General features: G+C 36.8%; 1 protein-coding gene across 7 annotated transcripts in view; it reads left to right on the top strand.

Moving 5' to 3' along the window:
* EML5 (EMAP like 5) overlaps positions 1 to 22,362 on the top strand; it is a 171,622-nt gene that overhangs the window by 76,847 nt on the left and 72,413 nt on the right. For all 7 annotated transcript variants that reach the window (XM_032878580.1, XM_032878579.1, XM_032878577.1 and 4 more), the window contains 8 exons: positions 75 to 193; positions 1,433 to 1,619; positions 8,501 to 8,606; positions 10,144 to 10,237; positions 11,137 to 11,237; positions 16,877 to 17,079; positions 17,679 to 17,790; positions 19,073 to 19,200. In XM_032878580.1, coding sequence (XP_032734471.1) covers positions 75 to 193; positions 1,433 to 1,619; positions 8,501 to 8,606; positions 10,144 to 10,237; positions 11,137 to 11,237; positions 16,877 to 17,079; positions 17,679 to 17,790; positions 19,073 to 19,200 — 1,050 coding nt within the window. The remainder of the gene's footprint in view (positions 1 to 74; positions 194 to 1,432; positions 1,620 to 8,500; positions 8,607 to 10,143; positions 10,238 to 11,136; positions 11,238 to 16,876; positions 17,080 to 17,678; positions 17,791 to 19,072; positions 19,201 to 22,362) is intronic.

Genomic DNA, 22,362 nt, shown 5'->3' with positions numbered 1-22,362 from the left:
TACAATAGGAATCTGTAAACACCTTTATTAATTTATATTCTAAGAGACGTTTTACTTCTGTACATTATTTAAAGGTTTACAAAGAAGATCTACCTCAGCTTAAAGAACAGTACAAGGAGAAACAAAAAAGTGGTACTTCTAAAAGAAGAGAGCGGGCGCCAGGAAATAGTATCCGATTACACTTTGTTCATGGGTATGAAACAACTATTTTTCATTTATGTGTTTGTATTTTGGTTCACATTTAATAGCTGTATGACTTTGAGCAAATCCTCTGTGCCTCTTTCCCCATCTGTGAAATGAAGGTAACAGTACCTACTTCATAGGGTTCTGATGAGGAATAAATAAGCCAATGTTTGTGGGGACTTAGAATATTGTCCCGTGCATAATCACTATATGAGTGTTAATAATAGATTTATCTTATGAAAGTTTAGTATTAATATTTATAGACATGGATCTCTTAAAACAAATGAAAATAAGTAAAATGTAATGGATTATCATCTCCCCTAACTAATTATGATTTGGAATTATATTGTGCCCTTTTTGGGGGCCTGCATTTGGCCTTTGTTTTTTAATTTTAGTAAAATATGGTTTCTGGATTTTCTTAGAAATATAAGTTTCACATTTCATCCTTGAACAACAGATTCTCCGATTCAACCCTTCCTGTCCCTTCTACCTAGTAATCATTTTCTTACATGACTGATAATGTTTTCAGGAATTTAAGAAAGAATTCATTTAGTAAGAATATTTTATTTCCATTGTTAAAGTAGGCAATATTTCCCGGCAGTTACATATTGTACTTTGAATTTCTTTGAAGTGTAAAGAAAGTTTACTTGCTACGAATGGAATTATATTGAACATTTTTAAAAGATTTGGCTTTTTTTTGGATATATATAATATTTTAAAATTGGACATTTTTGGAATATATATTCTCATAGTTCAACAATGCATATAAAAGCATTCACTTTGAAAATCCTTCTCCCAGGAAGCCCCCCTCTCCTTGCTAGATGGGAGATTGCCTGATTCATGAATCTTTTAATAAAACCAATTAGATCTTCAAAAAAAGAAGGGAAAGAAAGTCTTCCTAGCTCTGCCCTCTCAGGCATCCTTTTCACCCTCGCAGGGCAGTTCTATACCCTTCCATTTATAAAAAAGCACCAATTTTTGTTTCCTAGTATACGAATTTAGTAATACACTTATGTAAATAGTAGTATACTATATATACTTTTCTGTACCTTTATTCATTCAGTATTATAGCTTGGATTTAGCTATTTGTAATCAGAGCAATTCATGAAAGTGTATGGAATTTTAGTTTTTCAGTATCTTGTAAAACTGGAAATAGAATGACCTAAAACGTACCTGCTACTCTGCATAACCCATATTTACCAGATCAAACGCTACGGTTAGTTTTATATGATCTGTTTTCTATTTTCAGTTACAGAGGTTATGACTGTCGAAGCAATCTGTTTTATACTCAGATTGGTGAAATCGTATACCATGTAGCCGCAGTGGGCGTCATTTACAATCGGCAGCAGAACACACAGCGCTTTTACCTGGGCCATGATGATGATATTCTCTGCCTGGCTCTTCACCCTTTGAAAGACTATGTGGCAACGGGGCAGGTGGGTGAGACCTTTGTTTGGACTTACGTGTGGGTTAGTCCACTTCTTTAACACATCTATCTTTTGTTTTCTAGGAGATGAAGAATGGTGAATTCTTTAGAATGGGATTTTCTTTTCACATTACAAATAAAATTTATTCCAACTTTTTTCCGACAGTTTTCCTTTGAGTTTTTTTGTTTTGATGATTATTCTTTTTATTTGGCACTAAGGGCTCTGGCTTGTCTTCTTTCTGTCAGGATACATTTTTTTAACTTGTGAGTAAACATAGAAAACAAAGACTAGAACTCTGATTTCTTTCTTTGAGTTTTCTAGAATAAAATTACCTAACAAATGTGCTGTGATACACAGGATGACTGTTTTTATCTTACAACCATGACATTTACCCATTCAGGTTTACCAAAGTACAAAGCACAAATGTTGAAATAGAAAACACCGAGAAAAGTCTTAACTGCTATTTCTCTATATGGATATTCTTAGAGAAGGAGGAAAAGGTGGTATTTATAAATATTCTTTCTATATGTAAGCACGTTACTAGTTTCTTAGTATATATGATTGACAATTGAGCAACACAAGTTTGAACTCCATGGCTCCACTTACATGTAGATTTTTTTACAGTGCTTTAAATTTGTTCTCCTTATGATTTTCTTAACATTTTCTTTTCTCTAGTTTACTTTATCATAATAATACAGTACACAATACATGTAACTTAGAAAATGCATGTTTACTGACTATGTTATCAGTAAAGTTTCTGGTCAACAAGTTAAGTGTTTTGAGGGGTGCCTGGGTGGCTCAGTCAATTAAGTGTCTACCTTTGGCTCAGGTCATGATCACAGGATCCTGGGATTGAGCCCCTTGTCTTGCTCCTTGCTCAGCAGGGAGTCTGCTTCTCCCTCTGCTCTTCCCCACTGCTTGTTCTCTCTCTCTCAAATAAATAAATAAAATCTTTTTAAAAAATCATTAAGTGTTTTGAGAGTCAAAAGTTAAACATGGATTTTTGACTGTGCAGGGATTGGAACCCCTAACCCCCACGTTGTTTAAAGGTCACCTGTATTTTACAACTCTATTTTACTCTCACCTCACCCTTATGAGTGAACCATTTCCGTTTACAAATGAGGAGATTTAGGTTTGAAGAAATTATTTTCTCAAAGATCTTTCAGCTAATAAATGATAAAGTTTAAAGCTGCATTAGTCTGTCTGGCTTTTTAAACACTGTAAATATACCTTCTAGGATATATTGAGGCGGAGCTGGGCAACTTGCATTACTCTTTCCTGAAAGGAGAGAAAACTCTTCCCTTTTTCTATCTTCCCTCCCTCTGTTTGTGCCTCCCTCTTGCTCTTTTTCCTTGTCTCCCTCCTTTTTCTTCTTTCTTCCATTTCTTGAAAAACATTCATAGGGCACATGCTGTGTACCAGAAAATGTGCTGGGAATACAAAGATAAATAAGACATGTTCTTGCCATGGTAAGCTTTCGTCTTCTGAAGGAGAAGACATACATGCAAGGAAAATCATGATACAAGGTTATAGGTATGAAGCAGGGCTTCTTCTTCTTCTTCTTTTTTTTTTTTAATAGAGATTTTGTTTATTTGACAGAGAGATAGAGATTACAAGTAAGCAGACAGAGGGAGAGGGAGAAGCAGGCTCCCCACCAAGCAAGGAGCCCAACGCGGGGCTCCATCCCAGCACCCCGAGACCATGACCTGAGCCGAAGGCAGAGGCTCAACCCACTGAGCCACCCAAGCACCCCTGGAGCAGGGCTTCTTAACCTTAGCACTACCAACGTCTTGGGCCAGATAATTTTGTTGTTGTTGTTGTTGTTATTGTTTTCAGGTTTTATTTACTTATTTACTGGTCAGAGAGAACAAGCAGGGGAAGCAGGCAGAGGGAGAAGCAGTCTCCCCACTGAGCAAGCCCAAGTAGGGTCTCAATGCCCGGACCTGGGGATCATGACCTGAGCAGCTGCTTAACCAACTGAGCTACCCAGGAGTCTGTTGGGCCAGATAATTCTTTGTTGTGAAGATAATTACATTGTTGTGTACAATGCAATCCTATATATTATGGTATGTTTAGCAGCATCCCTGGAGTCTACTCGCAGTATGTCAGTAATACCATCCTCTCAGTGTGACAACCAAAAATGTCTTTGGTGTCAAATGTTGCCTGGGAGGCAAAGATCGCTCCCTGCTGAGAACCACTAATGTAGAGATATGCATAAATTCCTTTTGCATTGTAACGAAGGACTGATTAATTGTGCCACATAGATCAGGGAAACCCTCATGGAGTTGAGGCCATTTGAGCTGAGTACTTTACTTGACAGGGGAGGTAGGAGAAGGTGTTCTAAGTGTGTTATTTGTAAACGTGGGGCAAAAATCCCACTAAACACAGCTTATTTAAAGAACTGTGAGTAGCCTAAAGTATTCAAATCTTAGAGGGATGAAGAAGAACTAATTAGAAGGGTTGGTGAGGGCCTCAGGGGCACCATTTAGCCTTATCTGTAGTTTATAGAAAAGTTTCCTCTTAAAGCACAATTATTTACCCATTGTGTTTGGCAAGAAGTTAGAACATTCTTTTTTCTTTTTTTTTTTTTTTTTAAGATTTTATTTATTTATTTGACAGACAGAGATCACAAGTAGGCCGAGAGGCAGGCAGAGAGAGAGAGGAAGGGAAGCAGGCTCCCTGCTGAGCAGAGAGCCCGATGCGGGGCTCGATCCCAGGACTCTGAGACCATGACCCGAGCTGAAGGCAGAGGCTTAACCCACTGAGCCACCCAGGCGCCCTAGAACATTATTCTGGTACTACTCTAAGGAAGGCTGTAGAAAAACTCGACATTTGCTACCATGAGTCTGGGATTGGAGAGAATTCAGGCCAGATTAAATTAAAAGTCAATATGACCACAGGACATCCTTGGATACCTACTGCGGAGGAGGCAAAACTTTACCCCTAGACCTCCTAGGTTTTCAGCTGGGGCTCTTTTTTTTTTAAATAAAGATTTTGTTTATTTATTTATTTGACAGAGATCACAAGTAGGCAGAGAGGCAGGCAGAGAGAGAGGAGGAAGCAGGCTCCCTGCTGAGCAGAGAGCCCGATGCGGGGCTCGATCCCAGGACCCTGGGATCATAACCTGAGCCGAAGGCAGAGGCTTTAACCCACTGAGCCACCCAGGCGCCCCAGCTGGGGCTCTTTAATAAAAACCAAATATACAAAGAAAAACAAAAAGTATATTAACAGGTATAGTGCATACCACATTGGAGAAATCTACACCCAAGTGACTGAAAATGGTGACTTAGAATTTCAGCATATATAGGACACAGTAGACTGGTGGAGAAATGACAGAACAAAGGAAAGCAGTTTTAGGCTTCCAAGGGCGAAACACTGTGGGAAGGTAAGTATATGACAAAATTCCTAGAGTAAGGTTTCTTTGTAGATTCCTCTTATGCTATCTCTGGGCCGAGTCTGTCTCCAGTAAAAGGAGAATTTATATAATCAATGGGTTGTACACCTTAAATTTATGCAATGTTATATGCCAATTATATCTCAATAAAGTTGAAAAAATTATATATATAATATACCACAACTTCTTTATCCATTCCTTTGTCAGTGGACATCTGGGCTTTTCCCATATTTTGGCTACCGGGGATATTGCTGCCATAAACTTTGGGATGCAAAACAGAGGATCAGGGGAAGAGAAAAAAATAAGATGAGGAAACCAGAGAGGGAGACAAACCATTAGAGACTCTTAGTCATTGGGAATAAACTGAGTGTTGCTGGAGGAGATGCGGTGGAAGGTTGGAGTAACTGGGTGATGGACATTAAGGAGGGGGACATGGGATATAATGAGCACTGGGTGTTATATAAGACTGATGAATCACAAACCTATACCTCTGAAACCAATAAATCATTATATGTTAATTAATGGAATTAAAATAAAAAAAACACTAAATGTGTGGGGAAGCATGATTCAGATTGGCTGCCACTGTCAGGAGTTCACAATTTAGTATGAATTGGATGAATTACTGTATGTATGTATATATATATATATATATATATATATATATATATATACACACACATACACACACACACACACTTAACTAAAAATTTACTAAAAACACACTCATTCAGGTATCTTACGGGTAACTCAGATTAAGCATGTCTAGAATGGAGATAAATGAGGTTAAGCTTTCCTTTCAAGCCTGCTTATCCTTGTGTTTCCTACTTAGAACGTGACACAGTATGTATTAACCTGGTCGCCTAAGCCCAAGAGTTTGACTTGTTCCCCTCACACCTTATAACCAGTCAGTCCCAGAGTTACAGCCAAGATTTGCCCTCAGTATAGTTAAGTTCTCTACGACGAATGTATCTTGCTTCGTTGTTTTGTATTTATATCTTACCTTGTCCTTGCTGGCACTTCTGGGCTTCATGATTGCTAATCTTTTGTTATAACCAACCAACTAGTCTTCCATCTTCATACTTCTCCCCTAACCATTTCCCCAACCCACTAATAATCTTTCTTTTCTTCTGTGTTTATTACTAGCTTTTAAGCTAATGTGTAAGCTCATTAGCATACAGCTCAAGCCATTTAACCTAGGCCAATAGGCTCCTCTTCTTATCTCTTACCAGTTACCTCCTCGTAAACAATGCTCCTGCCTTTTGAGCTATTTAGAATTTGTCCATGTGTAGGACTGCTTCACATCTTTTACTTATTTCCCTCCTCTGGAAAATTCTTGGCCTCCAATTCTGTTCAACTGTCCAACTTTGTCTAATTTCTACTCATTTTAAGACTTAGGTTAAGTAACATATCTGAAAACTTAACTAACCTCTCTCTTCTTCCTGATCCCTGACTGACAAGCCCCAAGTAGGCTCTGATAACACTCATTCTGTTACTACTTTTGCCAGCACTGAACATGGTGTTATCCAAGCTTCCCCACATATTAGCTGTGGGGAAATTATCTAGCCTCTATATGCCTATTTCAAAATAAGGATACTGGGGCACCTGGGTGGCTCAGTCAGTTAAGGGTCTGCCATTGGTTCAGGTTATGATTCTAGGGTCCTGGGATCAAGCCCGGTTTGGGCTCTCTGTTCATCGGGGTGTCTGCTTCTCCCTCTCCTTCTGTGCTCGTTCTCTCACTCTCTCTCAGATAAAATCTTAAAAAAAAAAAAATAGGGATACTGTCGGTGCCTATCTCTTTGATCTGCTTTGATCGTTAAGTGAGTCAGTCCTTATAAATGTTTGGAAAAGTTCCTGGGACATAAGTCAGTTCTCCATAAATGTTAACCTTCATTGTTATCACTGTCATTGTTTCCATGTGAGATGTCCAGTAGGCAATTGAAAATGTAAGTCTTAAATTCAGAAGAAGAATTTAGTGGTTAAAAGAATTTGGGAGTCATTTGTTGATTTAACCACTGAAACTGGAATTGAGATACCCCACGGCAAAAATATGGAGTGAAAGATTGGAGTTTTAAAGACAGAATCTTGGGGAGCTTTTTATTTAAGGGAGAGGTGATGAAATTGCAAAGGAAACTCAGTAGTAAGAGTTCAGGAGATAGAGAACCAGGAGACGATGGTACTGCAAAGTTCTCAAAACTACCACGCTCTGCAGAAATTCAGTAGCAAATTTAACAGTCATGGGGAACATTTGGGCTGCAAAACCTAATGAAATATTGGCTGATGGCAGGCTTGTTATTTATTATGTCTTTATATAAAATCAGTGTCAAAATTAATAATTGTAAGCTATATTCATTATTTTGGGAGTTGTCTTTACAGGCAAAGCTATTCTATTTATCCTCATACTTAAAGACAGTTATTACTTGAGTCTAAAGGAATAATTACTAATTATAGTTTACCTGTGGATTAGTGAACATATAACCTAAGTTAAAACATAAGTGATAGCGTCTGTTCATAGTCTTCTTTACCTTTCGGTACTTTAACCCCTTGTATCTCTGTTAATACTATTATCCTGGCCTAGAATGTACTTGCTTCTCTTTTTATCTGAGACTGCCCTTCTGAAGGTCTGGGTCAAACATCATCTCTTCTAAGTTTGGTTTTCTTTTTAAAGATTTTATTTATTTATTTGACAGAGATCACAAGTAGGCAGAGAGGCAGGTAGAGGGAGAGGAGGAGCAATCTCCCCACCAAGCAGAGAGCCCGATGCGGGGCTCGATCCCAGGACCCTGGGACCATGAAGGCAGAGGCTTTAACCCACTGAGCCACCCAGGCTCCACTCTTCTAATTCTTTATAACCTTTTCAACTTCATTAAGCTTCATTAAGCCTATGTTATCAGATATTCTAATTTAATTGAAAATATCTTGTTTTCCTAATGAGTTTGCAAAATTTTCCTGAATGTCTTATGCTCATTGTATCCAGCATGGGAACACAGCCAACTATAGGCACTCAGTAAGCGTTATCCTTACTGTGATGCATAGGACCAGATTTGTGAGTCATGTAGCACATTTCTAGAAACACTGAGCCTAGTCTCATTAGCATTTCAAAAAGTATAAGAAAGGGTGCCTGGATGGCTCAGTCAGTTAAATGGTTAAAGCGTCTGCTTTTGGATCAGGTCATGATCCCAGGGTCCTGGGATAGCCCCACATTGGGCTCCCTGCTCAGCAGAGAGCCTGCTTCTCTCTCTCCCTCTGTTTGTGTGTGTGCGTGCTTTCTTTTTCTCTCTCGGTGTCAAATAAATGAGTAAATAATCTTTAAAATACATATAAATTTTTAAATTAAATATATATATGAAAGAAATGTCAGTCACATGTATGATCTGCCTTATATTTTTTATTTGATAAATGCTTATAACAAGACAAAGTCTGTAAAATCTGTTTTATTTCCTTTTAATAGATGTGAAAATAAATAATTATAAGAGTTTTATAATTCTTTCTATTATAGGTAGGTAGAGATCCCTCAATTCACATATGGGATACAGAGACCATTAAACCATTGTCAGTATTAAAGGGCTGTCACCAATATGGTATCTGTGCTGTTGATTTCTCAGGTAAGGATGTTTTCTGTCTCAGTAAGAATAATCAAAATGCAGAGGTGATACATAGCATTATAGTCTAAATTAGTGTTACCTAAACTTGTCACCTAGCTATGACCTTCACAGTTTTTTTCAAATGTGCATGCTATTGTCCTAACCAGTCAGGGCTAAGAGTGTAGGTGTGCTGACTGGCTGATAATTTAATGAGTATTATTTTTAATACCCATTAATATAAATATGTTTCTATTTTTAAATGTCCATATAACATCTAAAACCATCTGAATTACCCATTAGTGGTTATGTAACTCCCACTTTAGGCAAACTCCAATGTCACGTAATATTTTACAGTCACAGGGTAAATGAAAATATTTAGGGTAAAAGCTAAGAAGGAAAGAGGTTAACTCTGAAATACTTGTTTTGTAACTTTTCTATGAAGTAACAAATCCAAGCTATCTTATAAAAATAATTTCAAGCGATTTTAGCTCTTTCCTGTATATTTAAAAGTTTAGGCACTCCTGGGCAGCTCAGTTGCTTAAGCATCTGACTTCAGCTCAGGTTGTAATCTCAGGGTCCTGGGATCTAGCCCCACGTCAGGCTCCACTCTCAGTGGGGAGTCTGCTTCTCCTTCTCCCCCTACTCTTGCACTCTCTCTCTCGTTATCTCTCAATGAAATCTTTTTTTTTAAAAAAGTTTAACAAATACACATAGATCTACAATGAAAGCTAGGCTGTGGATTGGGAAGAGGGGAGAAATGCCATTGATAGAGGATTTCATTTTAGGAAACAGTAAATTTGTACTTTCTGCAGCTCTTACTCAAATGAGAGTTATTGGGAGGAAGCATAAATATGCATTTAAGGATCTTCTGAAAGTCAAGAAATAAGATTAATGGCAAACTGAAGGATTCAGTAAGAAAAATATCACTAGTAATGATAATGAAATAATTGAGGTTTGCAAAAAGTGCCAGAGTGGCCAGTGTATATCTAGTTTGGGCCTTTGCAACTTGTAAACGTGTGCACAGCTGTCAGCATGACTTACTTAGTTCAATCATTTGTCCAACACTTCATTACTTGTTTGGTAATAGTAACAAATAATATAGTTGACCTTCACTGAAAACAGTCCTGTTAATGACAAAACAGGGTTGTAACCTACATCTTTTTCCATTCAATTAACTTTTCATAATCACTGAGTCCTATATCAAAATAGAGTTCTTAGAGTAAGTTTAATTGAAGTAAGTCTTTTCTTTATTTTCCTTTCCTTCTCATTTTAAAATCTTTTTCCACTTACCTTCCTCCTTCCCCCATTCTAATCTGGTGGGGAAATAAGGAAAATGAAGTCAAAGACAACGTCAACAATGTTTAGATGCATTGAGAAATTGTTCTTCCCCTGTTTACAAATTTTGGTTCTTTTTATAGCTATATGTGTGCATGCCAACATTTAACATCATTTTATGAAATTTTAAATGGTACTGTAGGTTTTAGGATATGTACTGAATGGTTTTTATCTTCTGAATGTTAATGGTCAGTCTCTCTCTCTCTCTGATTAATTTTTATAGCTGATGGGAAACGTTTGGCTTCAGTTGGAATAGATGATAGTCACACTATTGTGCTGTGGGACTGGAAGAAAGGAGAGAAACTTTCAATAACAAGGTGGGGGAAAATCTTGATATCACATTGGCAAAATAATGAAATTACTTAAAAACTTTTTCTATTAAAACAGTATTGAAATCAAACAAATATATAACCTTTTTAAAAAATTGCTGTCCTCTTTATTACCACTGAATAAGTAGTATAATCCTGGTAAAAAGACAAATGATTTGAGAATTCATTGGTAGGTTTATCCCTTGTGAACCTGCCTTTACTGTAATAATACATTGGAAGTAGATTTTATCTAAACTCTTCATTTATGGGGAAAGAATTCTATACAGTGAATTCTACTATATGGAAATCTACAATGTGGCCATTGGAAATGCTCGAATCATATATTTGAGTGACAGATGACACATATACCTATATATCACAAAGAAGCTATAGATTATGTATATTTTCTCTCACATTTTCTATCTTCTAAATTTTCTAAGATGAGCATGTATTATTTTTATAATAAAAAATATTAACAATTGCTTTAAAGGAGGAAGTAATCAAGTGTCAGATTATTTTTTAACGTCCTATTCCTTAATGTACATAAACAATGGCAAATAAAAGATAGTTTGAAAGGAATTTTGTGTTTGGAATGGCTATATTAAGCTGTAACAAAATATTATAAAAATTTTTTCTTTAACTGATTCATGCCACAATTCCCTAGTCACAGTACTACAGTAGGTTCAGTTCTCACTGTTCCTATGTTTGAAGATTATGTTGAGAAGAATTAAATTGAAATTACGACAAAATAACAAATGTACAAATGCATGATAATGTAGCCCAAACCTGAGAGATGTGTAGGCAAAGGATTCAGTAGTGAAGTAATCACAATAGGGTATGGATTAGGCAAAAGATTATTATAGGAGAGATTTATCTTTAGAGTTAAAACATTTTGGTATTTTTTTCAGAGGAAGTAAAGATAAGATTTTTGTTGTAAAGATGAACCCCTACGTGCCTGATAAATTAATTACAGCTGGAATTAAACACGTGAAATTTTGGCGTAGAGCAGGTAAGGAAGTGCTTCTTTTTTACTCCTTTGAAAGAAATTATTACTTTCAAAAGTGATTTAGCTAAGTGCAGTGCAGTATCCTAGATTGGATCCTGGGAACAGAAAGAAGATGTTAGTGGAAAACAGGTGAAATGAATTCAGTTAATAGAAATGCATCAAACACTTTGTTGGTTTCTTAGTCTGCAGTAATGTAGGATGTTAACATTAGGGGGATTTGGGCAAGGAGTATACAAGAATACTCTGTTACCTTTTCATCTTTTATGAAAATCTAAAATTATCCAAAATATTTGTTTTTTTTCAAGTGATTCATAACTGTCTTGATATATTTTAAACAAATGTACGATTGATTTTATTGTCTACAATAGTGACATTATTTTTGACTACATTAATGTAGTATTCATATTTTCAAAAGGGTTTAACTTGGGTTAGCTTGGGTGGCTTGGTCAGTTAAGTGGCTGCCTTCAACTTACGTCATGATCTTGGAGTCCTGAGACTGAGCCCTTTGTTAGGCTTCCTGCTCAGCAGGGAGTCTGCTTCTCTCTCCCCCTTCTGTGCACACCCCCCCCACCTCCAAGCTCAAGATATCTCTCTCTCTCTCAAACAAATAGAATTTTTTAAAAAGTGTTTAACTTATGAGATTAATCAAGTGATGTTCAGACTCCTTTCTTCTTCTGTTAAAGACACATTTTTTAGTACAGACTGAAAATGAAAAATACAAAAATTCTTTATACGCTATAAAATAATACAGAAAACGAAGGTTGTATAACTTTAGTCCATTGTAACTGTAAGTTAGGTGCTGTGGAAGAAGTTCATATTTTAAAATAAAAAATATCTCTTTTCTGAATAAAGTAGTAGTACACTTATAAATTCCACCAGTTTGATATCAAAGTGCCAGCATACGTAAAACTTGCAGATTAAATACACAAATATAGAAGAGGTAAAACATAAATAAGAAAAAGTTTTAGTAAAGAGATTTCTCAAGGTGAGGTTACTTTCAAATTCACGCTTGGATTTAATACTTTATCACAAACTCATCAGATCATAGTGTATATACATTTACAAAGTAAAGTATTTTCACATTTTTATTCCCATATATTTAATAAAATTTTAGAATACCTTATTTATTTAGAATTGCAAATACCAAGCAAGTAATGCTTATTATTTGTCTTGAAAAACAAAACAAAATCCTATAAATTTCTTTGAAATAAGAGACAAAGAAAGTAAATAGTTTTAGAATGAAGAGATTTCTCTCTCAAATAAATAAATAATTTTTTTTTTTTTTTTTTTTTTTAAAAAGGGCGCCTGGGTGGCTCAGTTGGTTAAGCGACTGCCTTCAGCTCAGGTCATGATCCTGGAGTCCCGGGATCGAGTCTGACATAGGGCTCCCAGCTCCACAGGGAGTCTGCTTCTCCCTCTGACCTTCTCCTTGTTCATGCTCTCTCTCACTGTCTCTCTCTCAAATAAATAAATAAAATGTTTAAAAAAAATGAAGAGATTTGCAATTGAATGACTTTTTCCCTTAAGTTTGATTAGTCATATAGTAGACCTAAAACTGAACCATAAGGATAAATGTTAAAACTTTGATGTGCCTTTCAACCTTCCTCACTTTTGGGGTTCTGATCCACAGAGTTCACTAGACAAGTGAGAAAATAAGTAACCACTTTATTAATCTGAGTAAGTGCTCAGATAAATGCATAACTTTATGTAAATTAGGTAAAGGTGGCTTAGGCCTAAGGCTAGAAGGGAGCGTCTTACCTCCTGTCTCAGAACTAGGCTTTGAGAATTCCAACTCATAAATTATTAAGCTGACCTCTAAGAAATTTGAACTCTATTCCATGGTTGGTATGGGCAGGCAGCCACTGAAAGTTTTTGAGTGCAGTGATGATGTGACCTGGTACAGTAGGCATATGTTATGCTATGTCTATCAGAAAACCCAGTTGATAATTTAAATCGGCAGTGGCAAACTCTTTCTGTAAATGGTGAGACAGCAAATATTTTATTTTATTTTTAAGATTTTACTTATTTATTTCACAGACAGAGATCACAAGTAGGCAGAGAGGCAGGCAGAGAGAGAGAGAAGAGGAAGCAGGCTCCCTGCGGAGCAGACAGCCGTATGTGGGGCTCAATCCCAGGACCCTGGGATCATGACCTGAGCCGAAGGCAGAGGCTTTAACCCACTGAGCCACCCAGGTGCCCCGAGACAGCAAATATTTTAGACTCCCCAGGCCCAAGGGACATAATAAAAAAAAAATTTATGTAAATACTTATGGAATAGGAGAGAAAACTCCTACCCTGCTTTCTGCCTAGTTGCCATGAACTGGAGACATTGTATCTAAGATCAACTTGTTGCAGTGAAAGGGACTTGTAGATTGGGTGGAGGAACCATAGTCATGCCCCTGTGACACATAGGTCCTACTGTGTTGTTCTCCCTTCTCACTTTGGGCAGCTAGCCAAAGTTAAGGCAACTAACTCCTGGATAATAATTTCACTGCTAGGTGCTTAGCAGTTGCCATTTGCAAAGTCCTCAACTTGTAGATCGCAACCAGCTTAGACCCCGGGCAGCTGCTAGTTGGCAGCCTTTTGCCAGGAAGGCAGGCTCTAGGAGTAGAAAAGGAAACAGGCATGGCTTCTGTAGCTTACAGTGTTAACCTGTACGCTCTGTACAAAAACAGGTGGTGGCAGGACTTGGCCCACAGCCTGTAGGTTGTCTCTCCTGCTCCAGATAGACTATGCTCTAGTGAAAGCCAGTCCCTTCACTTGTGTACTAGATCCTTTCTTTTCTCATCTACTCAAGAGCATCAGTCCCATTCTTCTTCCCTTCCTCCCCTACATCATCGCTTTTCCCTCTTTATTTTTTCCACTCCACATACAGGTATGGGGTTATTTCTCCATCTTAAATAAAACCAAATGAAACCCCCCCTTCAATTCTACCCTCAAGCTGTTAATCAGTTTCTTATATACCTACTATAATACCTTTAGACTGTTGTTTACATGTTCATTTTACAATGTATCTTCTCCTTTTGAGAGAAGTCTAAACCTGTTAGGGTTTTTTTCCCCCCTTACCACTCTACTTAGTTAACCTAACAAGTTCATGAACTACTCTGGCTGCTACATTAAGAAAAGACAGGAGTGTCTGGGTGGCTCAGTCAGTTAAGCATCTGACTCTTGATTTCATCTTGGGTCATGATCTCAGGGTCATGAGATCAATCAAGCCTTATGTCAGGCTCTGTACTCAGGGTCTGCTTGACATTTTTCCCCCCTCTCTTTGCCCCTTCCCCTGATCATGCTCTGTTGCTCTCTAAAGTAAATAAATAAAATCTTAAAAAAAAAAAAAAAAAGACCGTCTTCTGCATACATGTGGAATATGACCACTTTTCATCATCTTCCATGTTACCACTCTGGTCTGTGCCACCGTTATCATTTGCCCCGATGACTGAAATAGCCATCTAACTCCTTTCTTCCTTGCCATTCTCTGATTTATTCTCAAACCAGAAATCAGAATGAACCTATTAATATATGATATGCCAGATTTTATTCCACTAACCACTTCCCATCACATGCAGACTAAAAAGTTAAATTCTTAAGATGGCCTGTAGCTGCCTTTGACCTCTGTGGCTTCATCTCCCATTACTTCCACCCTTATTATTTTTGCTATACCATGCTGACCTCCGAAAATGTTCTTTGAAGTTTCTTTCACGTTACTGTATTGGGGGCCCTTGCTGATCCCGCTGCCTCAAACAGGGAACAGAGCAGGGAGTTTTATTGTCTGTTTTTTTTGTAGCTCTACCACAGTGCCTTGAATAGTGCCTGGCATGCGCATATATATATATAGAATAAATAATAAATGAATGAGTTCAATTGGGAAAAAAATGGGCAAAAGATATCAATAGGTAATGAATGGCCAATAAAAATAGGAAAATATGACAAAGCTCATTAATAATCAAAGAAAGGCACATTAAAACAACAATAAAATTCAGCTGGGGGCACCTGGGTGGCTCAGTTGTTAAGGGTCTGCCTTTGGCTTGGGTCATGATCCTGGGATCGAGCCCTACATTGGGATCCCTGCTTGGCGGGAAGCCTGCTTCTCCCTCTCCTACTCCCCCTGCTTGTGTTGCCTCTCTCACTGTCTCTCTCTCTGTGTCAAATAAATAAATAAAGTCTTTTAAAAAAATTCAGTTGGTATTTCATATCCCCCAGTCTGACAATACCAAATGTTCCTGAAAGGTGGGAAAGAAGATCTCCTTTCACTATTAATGGAAGTGTAAGTTGGTGTATCAACTTTCTAGAACAGTTTGGAACAGATGATACTTCTCATCTATATGCTTTCCTTTTTGCACATACCCTGTGGTCATTCCTAGGCAATCCTAGAGAATCTCTTGCATTTGTATAGAAGAGACCTTTACAGGAATATTTAAATCAGCATTGTTTTCAGTAGCAAATGCTTGGAAGCAACTTAAGTGCCCATTAATAGGAAAATGAACAGACAGCTAGGTTCATATAATGGAATGTTTATATAGTTATGAAAATGCATATTCTAGAGGTACAAATCAATGTATATAAAATTCCATAGTGGATTATTAGTGATAAAAGCAATTTGCAAAGGAATACAGTTGACCCTTGAATGACACAAGGAGTTTGGATGCTGACCCCTGGCATAGTAAAAAATCCACATATAACATTTTTAAAAATATTTTTATTTGAGAGAGAGTGAGAGAGCATGCACAAGCAGGGGAAGGGGCAGAGGTAGAGGGAGAAGCCAACTCCCTGCTGAGCAGGGAGCCTGACGCGGAGCTCAATCCTAGTACCCTGGGATCATGACCTGAGCTGAAGGCAGATTAATCGACTGAGTCACCTGGGGGCCCCAAAAATTTGCATATAACTTTTGACTCCCCAAATACTTCTAATAGCCTGCTGTTGACCCGAAGCCTTTCCAATGACGTAGTCAGTTAACACACATTTTGTAAGCTATATGTATTATATAGTGTAATCTTACAATAAGGTAAAATATAGCAAAGAAAATATTAAATAGAAAATTACAAAGAAGAGAAAATACATTTAGAGTACTGTGTCTATTGAATAATGTGTAAAAGTGGACTTCTGTGCAGTTCAAACCAGTGGTGTCCAGGGTCAACTGTACATAAAATGGTATTTATAGAAAATCTTAAAACATGAAAAATATGACTTATTGCCTAAAAATTTACAAATAAGTAGTAAAATTATTAAAGAATGCATGAAGGTAGTCAATAGCCCATTCACAATAGTAGAGGGTGAAGAAGGGAGATGGGATTGGCATCATGCTTTGGTTTTAGTAATTTTGTGTACGTTCTTATATTATTTTTTATATCTTCCTGTTTTCTTAAGTATGTCATAATAAAAATTTTGAAGAACAATCAGAAGTGCTGAGAATTGATCAAAGCTGACTTAGTGTACATGTTTTTATCCAAAGAGCTGTGGCCTAAAAGCTGCCATGGATATGGCTGTCTTAGCCAGGCAAGTCGCTGATTGAGAGACCTTTATTTTTCTTTTAAAGTCTCCATACTATTACACATTTAAACAATTACAGTAGGAAAGAAATTTTATCACTTTAGAATTTTATACATTTTAAAAATGGTACTTCTGTGATATTTTTCATGAACCAGGAGGAGGACTGATTGGAAGAAAAGGCTATGTAGGCACACTGGGGAAAAATGACACGATGATGTGTGCAGTGTATGGATGGACGGAAGAGATGGCTTTTTCTGGAACATCCACAGGAGACGTGTGTATCTGGAGAGACGTCTTTCTTGTGAAAACAGTTAAAGCACATGATGGGCCAGTGTTTAGTATGCATGCATTGGAAAAAGTAAGTATTCTATAGATATTTTTAAGTTAAATGTAATTTGATCATGGATTGTAGAGCATTTTCACAAGTAAAGGAATATTGTCTTTGTGCTAAGCAGAGCCACTCATTAATAATCTGTGAACCAGAGTCTTCCTATCTTCTTTTATTCCTTTTTCAAACTCCTGAACACAGTGAAATGGGTCTGCTATGAAAAAAAAGTTTAACTTAATATTTATTAATCCCTTTCTATGTGTCCACAATTATTTGACCATATTATCACCATATCCTGTGATCCTCTGTTTATATGAAGGATGGGATTATGAAGCCTCCAAGAGAAAATATGTATCTTGTTGAAAGTGTTAGAACTACCTTATGATTGCAGATTAAAAATTTGTTCTTAAAGTTTTGTCCTAAAAGTAGATTGTTCAGTGTCCCTGTAAATATTTTTGCAGATTCCTTGCTAATATATAAAAAACACAATTGATTTTTATGCTAATTTGCTCACAAGCTGTAACTTTTAGCTGTTAATGTTCTTTCCTCTAGAATTTTTCAATGTAAGGAAGATTCTTATTTTTAGAAATATTTAGATCTTTATTAACTTGAAGATTTTACTTTCAAAGGGATTTGTAACTGGAGGAAAAGATGGTGTAGTAGCTCTTTGGGATGACTCCTTTGAAAGATGTCTCAAGACCTATGCTATCAAAAGAGCTGCTTTGGCACCAGGATCTAAAGGTGATTTGAGGGGTGCCTGGGTGGCTCAGTCGGTTAAGCATTTTCCTTCAGCTCAGGTCATGATCCCAGAGCCCTGTGATCATGCCCCACATCGGGCTCTCTGCTCAGTGGGGAGTCTGCTCTTCCTCCTTCCTCTGCCTGCTTATGCTCTCTTCTTCTCTCTCTGTCAAATAAATCTTCAAAAAAAGAATAAAATAAAGATGATTTTAAATTTAATTCCCTTTGTAGGATAAGCTATTAATTACTCATTAACATGTGTGGTCCCTGAGGTGGAGCACATGAAATACATTTTTCCTTCTTTACTAGATAGGCATCAGAATTTATTGGGAGAAGCCATTTAACTAGAGCCACAATTCTTGCTGTCCTTTCAAAAATCTATTTTCTTTGATAAAGGTGGCAAAATATTAACAAAGCACAAGATTATTCATGGTAATTTTGATCATTTTTAATGTTTCAGAGAAAATTGACACATGAGCGTCACACTTACCACCAGTCAAGAATTTGTTTTTAAGCTTGGCATTTTGTTTCACATTCGTGTTTTGTTGACCTTTCCTGTCTATCCTTGCATGCCCTTCCTTTTACCCTTTCATCAATGTGTTAAGGTACTACATCACATTCTCTGTAACCTCCAGGCCTTTCTGTATGCTATTACTTGGCCTAAAATTTGCCCTTTCTCCTCCCTCTTGCCTCTTCCAATTACCTGACCACAGACTCATTTTCAGATCTCAATAAGGTGATTTCTTCCACTTCCATCTCCCTTCTACCCCCTCAAGAAAGGGAAAATTCCCTTACAATTGCCCTGTTTCAATACACTCCTCACAGAGGGTCTGTTTCCTTCATTGTATGCTCTGTAAGAGCAGGAGCTGGCTATGTTATGTTTACCAGTTACATCTCTGAAGCCTTCCTAGGACACAGTCTACATAAATGAATTAATCTTAAGTTGAATTAGAATTACTAACCAGAATATTGTAGGTGCTCCAAGAAGGTAAGGAGGTGAATGCGGAGGGGCAAATACACAAATATAAGAGGAAAAGAAACAGTCAACAGAACAGTAGTAAAAGATCTGGGATAATAGGGAATTATAGTATGTAGGTGATTCTTTTGAGATTAGCAAATTGAGTGGTTTGGGAAAATGCAGTGCATTTATTAGAATATTTAAAATACAGGGGAAAGCAACCTGGTAATGTGATTTTAATTGTCAAAAGAGCATCATTGGCAATATATACATCTTTGTGTTCTAGTAACTTTATACCTAGAAGAATATCTTCATTTAACATTTCAGGTCTTCTCTTGGAAGATAACCCATCTATACGTGCCATATCATTAGGACATGGTCATATTTTAGTTGGCACAAAGAATGGTGAAATACTAGAAGTGGATAAAAGTGGCCCAATAACACTTCTGGTCCAGGTAATTTGAAAAGATAATGTAGTTTTTTTTCTTTGTATGCAGTTGATTCAATACATAAAAGCCAAAAATAAATAGTAATGGAAAATAATGTTAAATTAATTGGGGAAATATTTGATAATACATACCAAAAAATTTTTAATTTAATTATAGCTGAGTAGATACCAGTAAATAAATACGCATGTTATCATGTGGAGTAACTGCCATTATTTTAAGTAATTTCTTATCGTAAAACAAGAAACCAATGAAAAGAAAAAACAGTTATAATTAATTAAACCAAGTCACTTTATTTCATATTTTTTATTTCTTTGAAGTATATTCATTGAATGTCAGGCAGTTGTTTTTATTTGAAAGTCTTTATTTTCATTATTAAGTTTCTAATTTAAAAAAATAAATGAACGTATGCTAAAAATTTTATTGCTGAAAACATTTGTCAGTGAAAATGTTAACAATAAAAATCTAGCAATGTAAACTTTTGTATGGTAGAAATATAAAATGAAGGAGCAGGATCAGCTGATCCTTAACATTTTTATCAGGAATGCTGTATTAATTTTTTAGTTGTACGTTTCCTATATGTATTGTTTTTCTGAAAGTAGGAAGACAAATCAATATTATAGAACATAGCAAATGAGGTAGGATCTACCCTACTGAAAAGTTGTCCTCCTGCAACTCTATATGGTAACACCAATTTTGAGCTTACCTTTTATGCTGAAAAAGAATTATGTTCTTTCTTATTACAGACTTATTTCTTCTCCAACCCCACTTTCCTCCCACCTCACTTCTGTTAAAACAACACAGAGCACACATAGATGAGAACACTGCACATACTTTAATGTTAATATAAAATCCTAATGTAATGTGCCAAGGGGAATTTGTAAGCAAATTACAAACATGGTATATTAAATTTATTGTCCAAATTTGGTGTCATACTCTTGAACTTCAGTCACATAATATTTCTTTGAAATAAAAAGATGATGGAGTCATGGTGTTTAACATGTTTATGATCTCTTAGAAAATATCAGTACAAGTACACTTTTACGGATGAATCTATGGACAGAACTTTTCAAAAACACAGGCAATTTTATAATTGTAAGAAAAGGTTTGAAGTGATAAATGACATCCTATTATTTTTTATGTTTATTATAGTGTGTAAGATTTTAAATATCTGTTGTCTCTCTCCTAAATATCAGAAATAAGACAAGGATACCATTCTGACCATTATTGTCCAAAATTGTGTGTGAGGTCTTAGCCAGTTCAGAAAAACATTATGAAGTGTAAGCACTGGAAACAAATGGATAAGACTGTCCGTATTTGCAGATATTATAACCCTATATCTTGGGTATTCCAGAGAATAAACTGAAAAATCATTAGAACAAATTGGGGAGTCCTGTAAAGTGAGATTCAGAATCAACGTGTAAAAATCAATAGCATTTCTTCAATTCAGTAATAATCAGTTAGAAAATATGGTACAAAAATAGTAGAAAATATGGTACAAAAAACCAAAAATTTTTGAAGAAATGAAAACTACAATAACCAGGAAACAATATGCAAGATCAGTGTTAAGAAAACTATAAAGTTTTACTAAAGATCTAAAAGATCTAAATAACTGGGGTGCCTGGGTGGCTCAGTGGGTTAAAGCCTCTGCCTTCAGCTCAGGTCATGATCCCAGGGTCCTGGGATCGAGCCCCGCATCGGGCTCTCTGCTCGGCGGGGAGCTTGCTTCCCCCTTTCTCTCTGCCTGACTCTCTGCCTACTTGTGATCTCTCTCTGTCAAATAAATAAATAAAATCTTAAAAAAAAAAATAAATAAATATTTAAAAGATCTAAATAACTTATAAATTCTATATGATCATAATCCAAATGAAATTTTTCAGAAATTCTGGGAAGAGTTTTTAAAAATTATCTAGAAAAAAAAATAGTACAGAAATTGTTGAGAAACTTCATGCTAGAAATGAGATAATATAAAACTATAATAATTAAAAGTGTAGGGGCACCTGGGTGGCTCAGTGGGTTAAAGCCTCTGCCTTCAGCTCAGGTCGTGATCTCAGCGTCCTGGGATCAAACCCCGCATCCGGCTCTCTGCTTAGCGGGGAGCCTGCTTCCCCCTCTCTCTGCCTGCCTCTCTGCCTACTTGTGATCTCTCTCTCTTGTCAAATAAATAAATAAAATCTTTAAAAAAAATAAAAATAAAATAAAAAGTGTAGAGACATACAGGGAAATACAAATCAAAACCACAATGAGATAGGTATCACATCCCACCTGTCAGAATGGCTAAAATAAAAAACTCAAGAAACAAGCATTGGTAAGGATGTGGAATAAAAGGAACACTTGTGCACTACTGGTGGGAATACAAGCTGGGACAGCCATTCTGGAAAGCAGCATGGAGGTTCCTCAAAAAATTAAAACTAGAACTACCCTGTGATTCAGTAATCACACTACAGGGTATTTAACTTAAGAATGCAAAAACACTAATTTGAAGAGGTACATGCACCCTCTGTTTATTGCAGCATTATTTACAGTATCCAAATTGTGGAAGCAACCAAAGTATCCATCAATAGATGAATGTGTAAAAAAGATGTATATAGATACATATACACAGGCCTGCACACGGTGGATTATTATTCAGCCATAAAAAAGAATGAAATCTAGGCACACCTAGGTGGCTCAGTAGTTTAACCTCTGCCTTTGGCTCAGGTCATGATCCCAGGGTCCTGGGATGGAGTTCTGCGTCAGGTTCCCTGATCAGCAGGAACCCGGCTTCTTCTCCCACTCCCCCTGCTTGTGTTCCTTCTCTTGCTGTGTCTCTCTCTGTCAAATAAATAAAATCTTAAAAAAAAAGGGGGGACCAAAAGCCAGACGCTTAACTAGAGAGAACAAACTGATGGTTACCAGAGGGGTTATGGTTGCAAGATGGGTGGTATAGATGAAGGGGATTAAGAATACACTTATCGGAACGCCTGGGTGGTTCAGTGGGTTAAGCCGCTGCCTTCGGCTCAGGTCATGATCCCAGGGTCCTGGGATCAAGCCCTGCATCAGGCTCCTTGCCTAGCCCAGATCCTGCCTCTTTCTCCACCTCTGCCTGCTTGTGTGCTTTCTCTCTCTCTCTCTCTCTCTGACAAATAAATAAATAAAATCTTTGAAAAAAAAAAAAAAAAGAATACACTT

This window comes from Lontra canadensis, unplaced genomic scaffold (genome assembly GCF_010015895.1).
Source record: "Lontra canadensis isolate GAN:19392208 unplaced genomic scaffold, GSC_riverotter_1.0 scaffold64, whole genome shotgun sequence".
NCBI lineage: Eukaryota > Metazoa > Chordata > Mammalia > Carnivora > Mustelidae > Lontra > Lontra canadensis.
The sequence above is the reverse complement of the archived record's forward strand: the minus strand, read 5'-3'. Positions and strand labels throughout refer to the sequence as shown.